Raw genomic sequence first — 6784 nt, 5'->3', positions numbered from 1 at the left:
GGCCCCAGTGTGTGTGCATGTCTAGAAAATAAAAGTGCCCAAGATAATTAACCACCAGCCCAAATTACTGAGGATCGTGATGAACTCCCCATCAGCAGCAAACTTTAAATCGATAAACTCACCCAGCCAGGTGCTGTAGCTCAGGCAGCGATGCCTTTGCAGATGTAACTGGCCACTCGGTGTCAGGGGCCAGACTGGTCGAGCAGAGCAGCCTTGGTCTCAGCGCACAAGTTAGCTGCAGCCCGAACCCCGGTGATATTGTGGGGCAGATGTAAGTGAAGGGCGCAGCAGAACAAAACAAGACCCATGCCACCATCAGTGAGCGGGGGCAGGCTGGCACCTGTTTTGAAGGGCGCAGCCTCAACACCCAGGAAGGGCAAGAAGAACCCAAAAATGGCTTAGTCCAGAGGAGCCAGAGCACTGTAGCCAGCAGAAGGGGGGGGTCAGAGGGAGCCTAACGCAACACTTACGGTGTGGACCCATCAAGGGCATCATCGGTCCTGTCACTACTGGCTGCCTGGTCCAGGGGGCAGTGGACTCCTTGCTGTGCAGGAAGTGCCAGGCTTCACCTGCTCTATCCTTTAACACGACCAGTTTGGTACCAGCAGCCTCTTCTCCAGCCCCACCCCATTTGGGCACAGGCAGTCTTTCTACCAAACCAAGGTCTCTCCCGGAGCAGCCACCTCAAGGCAGCTGTCCCCTTGCCCCAGCAGCACAGCCCCATCCCGGGCACGGCCAGGATGACTCTTCCCACGTCGCTCCCATCTCTCCTGGAGGCTCCAGCCCAGAGCCCAGAAAAGGAGGTTTCATCCAGACGACCGCGGCTCATGGCACACGAACAAACCAAGAGGAGCCTCTTTGCAATATAAATTTGTTTTTATTGAAGCAGCAGTCACATGACCTCGCATCTAGCCTTTAGGATAGCGACAGAATGGATTCGGCCAGGTCAGCCAGCCCAAAAAAAGGATTTTTTTTTTTTTTCTTTTTCTTTTGCGCTAATAGACATGTCATGTTTAATACATACATTATCCAGTACCGGAAACCCAACTCAGAGATAGCTACGTGCTGATTTGCTGGAGGAACGGTCCACTGGACGTGGTCTCAACAAACTTTACAGATCACCACCAAATAACATTACTAATGGGATCAAATGATTAAAAAAAAAAAAGAAACCCAGACAATCATGAGTGCAGGATTCAAAGCCAGCAGTTTACACAGGTTCTTAAGTTCATATCTATAGGTGGACGGTAAAGGAAGATCGGTTGGTTTTAATTTGAAATATTTATGTCCCAGGGTTCCTCTCTCCATCAAATCAAACGGTATCATAGACAAGCTGGCATCTCTTGAAAAATAGCATGGAATAACACAGCTCATTTAAGAAAACATGCTTATTTCTTGTGGTTTTTCTTTTAATTATTATTACAAAGATTCACGTCCACCTATACTTGCGGAGTGGAAAGAGGCATGAGGGCGAGGAACAAGGGGTGCAGAAGGGAGAGGGGGAGGAAAGAAAGGGGCAAGTTTTTGAAATAAAGACCACACACTTGGTATTTTTTTAAATTTCATTTCCAGGCTAACCTACTTTTTATTTAATGCAAATTACAGTACCAGTTAACTATTTCCGAACCGAGTCACACAGAACAAAACATATTTACAAGGGGAATGGGGCAGGGGAAATAATAAAACATTAAGCATACTTTCCACAAAAAAAAGTTTATATTTAAAATGAAAAAAAAAAAAAATCAGTCACAGAGGCATTCAAGTAGTAATAATGTTATACAGGTTTTGCTTTTCCTTTAAATCAAGACAGATTTGCACAAGTGTATGCAATAGTTTGTATACAACCCACAGTCCTTAATATATATATATTTTTTAGATTTCTGTTTTTAAGATGGAAGTGGTCACGCTAATTGGTGTGTACAGGCCCAAGTGATCCATCAGCAACGCATTAATGAACGCAAATTTTACAGGCAAGCAAATTATATATATATAAATATATTTTATATATATATATATTAAAAATAAATTGAGAAAGACCAACACAAGGAAGCTACTTTTCTCGAGCTAACCCCTTAGGTACTGTTTTCCTTTCCTGTCGTTTTGCCGTTATTGCGGTGTTGCAAAACGAAGCCAACTACGATCAAAACTGGCTGAGAGCCCCGTGGAAATCAGCTGCCACCCCAGGGGTACCCGCTGGCAGTCTCCAAAAGGCAGAGCCCGGACCGAATACCCTACTGTGCTTTTTCCTCATCGGCTTTTCCTTTTTCTCCGCGGTGGCTGAGGATCCTACTACAGGAGTACGAGTCTGACCGGCTGCTTGACTTCTACTTTTCCAAGTACTGAAAACCGGGGGGGGAATTTTAAGTTGCAAGTCGCAGGCACCTGCCATTGTTTTAGGTAAAGCTTGGCTTCGAAATAAGGGGACAGTATTCGGGCATCTTCTACCAGCCAATTTTCTTTTGCAGGTCATTTTTTTTTCCCTACCAAGGCCGGCAAGTTTTATATTAAAGAATACCAGCACCTTGACCGGGTGTCCATCAAGGGAGACAGACTATGATCAAGCCCGGCTCAGAGACCCACGCCACAGCAGGGCTGACGTAAAGGACAGATCAAGACCAGACTGGGTGAAAAACAAGCCCGAAAGAGAATAAAAGAAGAGGGGGACAGCTCTGAGCAGACTGTCGCCAACAGCTTGGCATCACTGACCTTCGTGTCACCAGAAAGAAAACGCAGCCTCTGCTTCACTGGAATGAACACGAGATGCTTCGAAATAAAACAGCAACCTTTGGTTTGGTAAAGAGTTAAGTGTTTTCCCATTCAAGACAATCTTATGTGGAATACTAACAAGGTAGTAAAACACAAGCAAACTAGTTTTAGAAACAAGGCCTTCGTGCTGGGCACAAGAAATCAAGAGTCATGTTAAACTTATCATCTCAAGAAAACAAAAGCGATTTTGGGGAGGGGCGCTGGGGGAACAAAAAGGGAGAAGAGAAAGGGAACAGAAAGTCCCCCCGGCAGAAAAAATCACCGCGGTCTCCTACAGCGATGTCCCCGCTCCAACAGCGGCCAAACGGCTCCGAGCACAGCATCCCTGCGGGCGCGGGGGCTTTCCCTCCCCAGAGGTCCTTTCCGCCCACTGGGCTGGCCACTGCCTCCGGCACAGCCACAGGGAGGGTGTGAAGGCTGAGCCTCCTGGAAGTTGATGCCGCCCAGACGACTTCTGGGTGCAGGACTTGGGGGAGGAGACGAGCAAAGTCTAAAGGAGCTGCTTAGGGCAAGTGTCTGAATGAAACTGGTCGCTGCTAGTGGGAGGAGGAGAGGGCAGGGTGGGCAACTTGGAGACATCCAGAACAAAGCCATGGCTCCAATGAAATGAATGACGGTGGAGATGGTTTCCTTTCATTCTGCTACTGATCAGGGTATCACCGAAACCTTACAGCACTCGAAGAGTTAGAAAGCAGGTAGGGGGGACCAAAGATGCGGGTTTGGGGTGGGAGACATCATTAATAAAGAAAGCGGGGGAAAAAAAGAAAAGGGAAATAAAATTCAAAAAATCATGGAAGCGAAGGCACTCCAAACTATATAGATACACTATACATCGCTAGAGTTATTGTTACAATAATACAGGCCGGTACCTACTGTACAGAGTTAAAACTATATGGCTTTAAAAAGCTCGTCTACATTTTGTCTGATTATTAAACAGAATCACTGCCCTGAACGGTAACTTTTTGCTCATTAATAACAGTTCCTGGGTCCACATATTTACATACAAAACAATAAAACTCAAAATTCAAAAAACAACAAAAAAAAATAATGTACAAGCTTGAATTTGGTGAGGAGCTTTGTTTTTTTTGTTGTTGATTTTTTTTTGTAGGTTTTTTTTTCTTCTTATTTACAAAAAAAGTTATTCAAAGACCTGGATCTAACTTGTATAAAAGAGTGTGTGATCCTGCCATGATCCTTGAAAAAAAGAAATAAAACCAGAGGGGTGCCCCCGACCCTCCCCTCAGCCTAACACACACACACACACGACACACACAGACACCGGCACAGTCACAAAACCAGAGAGAAAAGCTCTTAACTCCCCTCCGCCAATCTTAAATGAAAAGGTAAAACGAAAAAGAAGAAAAGCCACATTTCCTGGCACAAGCAGCAATTTTTCTCCATTATTTTTACTACTTTCTTTTTTTTTTTTTAAAAGACTCTTGTAATTTACCGCCTCCAAATAACAGCGCCTGTGGCCAATGCTTCAGCAGTCTCGCCTGTACAGCAGATCCATGCCCTGCCACTGCCCTACTTTTCGAGTCTCCTGCATCTATCTGGATCACTGGGTCAACCAAGCCCCTTCGCTTGTCGTTCAGGACGCTGACTAGCTGAGCTCTCGCTTTCAGATGCTCTTCAGCCCTTTCTATTAAGTTGCGTGTGAGGATTGGGAAAGCCTTCTGTTTCTAAATGTGGGTGTGCTTTCCTTTGCAGCCAGCCAGAATTTAACGACAACTGAAAGCTTTAAAGCCTTTTTCCTCTTTTTTTTTTTTTTTTTTTGGGCCCGAGAGCAAATTGCCAAAGGGTATGACATGAGGGTATATCGGTTTCATGGTAGGTGGTCACTCACCTCTTGAAACAGCTCTTGCCTCCCTGAAGCCCGCTGTATGTCAGGCAGGAGGGACAGGGCAGGGCTTTTATCAGCTCCAGGGCTGCTAAGAGACAGTTTCCAAAAAACCCCACGTCAACAGGATAAAGGGTACAAGAAGAAATGCACCAAGGTTGTAAGCAAAACTCCTGCCGCCCTTGCAGCGGCCGAGCTTGCTGAAGCCGCTACTGCCAGCTACCCCCGGGCTGCATGAAGGTCCGCGCGTTCCCGCAAAGCGACCACTTGCCTTAGAGATCCGCAGGTCGAAAAACAGCTCGATAAGCACCAAAGGCGACTACAGTTTCTCTGAAGGAGGATAAGGCCGGAGTGGACACCAACCGCAAGCCTATGACAAGATCAGGTCTCCAGAAGTCTCGTTTCTACGCTGCAGCTGCATCCAGCCGCTCACCTGACCCTTTCCCGAGGAATATTGCTTTGACATCAGGAAGAGAGATGCGGATGCTCATACCACGCGCCGATCAGGGAGGAAACCCGGACCCTGAACAGATGGACTAGAACAAGCATTCGCCTCACGCTTCAGTCAGACTGTTTCGAGATTGTAGACAAAATAAAAAAAGCAGTATTGTATCTATGTATACATGTATATATTTATATAATATATATACACACACACTCATATATAGCCAGCTTTCCTACAAGTCAGCAGGTACAAATTACTGTAGAGAGCACTCGGATGTGTATTTTATTAATATTCTACCAATGTAAAAACATAATGGCAATGTGGCAACACGCATCAATAAATAGAGATCAAAAAAAGCAAGAGGTTAAAAAAGATGAAATTAAATACAGATTCTAGCTGCGGATTTAAAATCAGAACTATCATAGAATGTGGCATCCTGCAAGTTAAAACTGCAGTTAAAAAAAATATTACAAGATAAACCAGTAGACTGTTACAGTTCACATTATAAACCCTGGTGTCCTTTTCCTGTACGCACCTTGGGAAAGGGAAGCCTGTTCAAATCGAGAGCTGGGGCGGGTGGGGGAAAGAAAATAAAATAAAATAAAATAAAACCAACCAAGCTTTCACAGTGGCCACTTCCCAAAAAGTCCCTTAACATCCCCAGCTGGGCCCCTGTCCCCTCTGAGGATTTTGTTCGTCCGCTCTTCTCTGCTGAAGATGGGAGCTGACCGCGTCGCCCTGCCCCGGCCCGTGACGCGGCGGGCAGGAGCTCCGGCTGGGCAAAGGAGCTGCTTCAGTAAAGCTAACCGCTCGTGTTCCTGCATGTGTGTGTATTACATTATACATAACCCCTTGGGTAGGACTTTTCCCATAACGAAGCTGCAGGTTTCTTCATTGCTAGCACTGATTTTTAAAATGAAAGGCTTCCACTGGCGGTTCAAGTCTTAGACACACGGCAAACCCTCCCCCCCAACCCCATGGCAACCTATTTTCCTACCATTTTCCCCACACCGAGCCGGGGCAATTCTTCAGACAACCTGGGATATGGATTCGCTGACAAGAAACGCTGAGCTCTGTTGAATGACCCCTGCTAAGCTCCCGACCAAATTCAAGCTGTGCACTACATCAAAGTCCAAAACTTCACTTAAAAAGAAAATAAAAAAAGAGGTTAAAAAAAGAACTTCAGCAGAGAATGAGGTTTGGTTTTGTTTTTTTTTTTTTGTTTTTTTTTTTCCTTCTTTCGGTTGTGGGAGGGGGCATGAGGCAAGAGTCCTGGTTCTGAAGTACACAACAGCAAACTTCCAACATGAAGAGATTGTCGAGGGGAGAGACATTGGTGTGTTGTATTGCTCCGCTTTCCCTCCTCCCCCCACCTAGTCCCCTGCCCCGGACACCCTGCAGAGTGAGAATACAATGAAACTGGTTTGTATTTATAGATATTTTACAAGGTTAAATAAGAACAACAATAATAATAATAAAAAATTGAACACTAAAATGAACAGGTTGGTTGGTTTGTTGTTTTTTTTTTTTTTTTTTTTTCCCTCTTTTTAATTTTCTTTCCAAATGTGACCAGTGTTGCTGAGCAAGACTCAAATTACTGGTGATTTTTCCTGTGCAGCTGGCTGCTTGGTACCGGTTCAGGTGGAGTTGGAGGCTGATGCTGTAGCTACACTATTGGTCTGAACTCGTTCTCCTGCGTTAACATCTGCAAACGACAGGTAAGAGGAAGGGAA

At 45.3% G+C, this 6784-nt stretch overlaps 1 protein-coding gene across 2 annotated transcripts in view; it reads right to left on the bottom strand.

The window, feature by feature from the left end:
* Nucleotides 1-857: 857 nt before the first annotated feature.
* Nucleotides 858-6784, bottom strand: part of GSK3B (glycogen synthase kinase 3 beta) — a 164348-nt gene continuing 158421 nt past the window's right edge. For both annotated transcript variants that reach the window (XM_086760923.1, XM_086760933.1), the window contains one exon: nt 858-6756. In XM_086760923.1, the coding sequence (XP_086617049.1) occupies nt 6689-6756 (68 nt within the window). In that variant the 3' untranslated portion in view covers nt 858-6688. The remainder of the gene's footprint in view (nt 6757-6784) is intronic.

Source organism: Chlamydotis macqueenii, chromosome 1, assembly GCF_036417535.1.
Source record: "Chlamydotis macqueenii isolate bChlMac1 chromosome 1, bChlMac1.mat, whole genome shotgun sequence".
In the NCBI taxonomy this organism is placed as follows: Eukaryota; Metazoa; Chordata; class Aves; order Otidiformes; family Otididae; genus Chlamydotis; species Chlamydotis macqueenii.
Note: the sequence above shows the minus strand (reverse complement) of the source record. Positions and strands in the feature narration are given on the sequence as shown.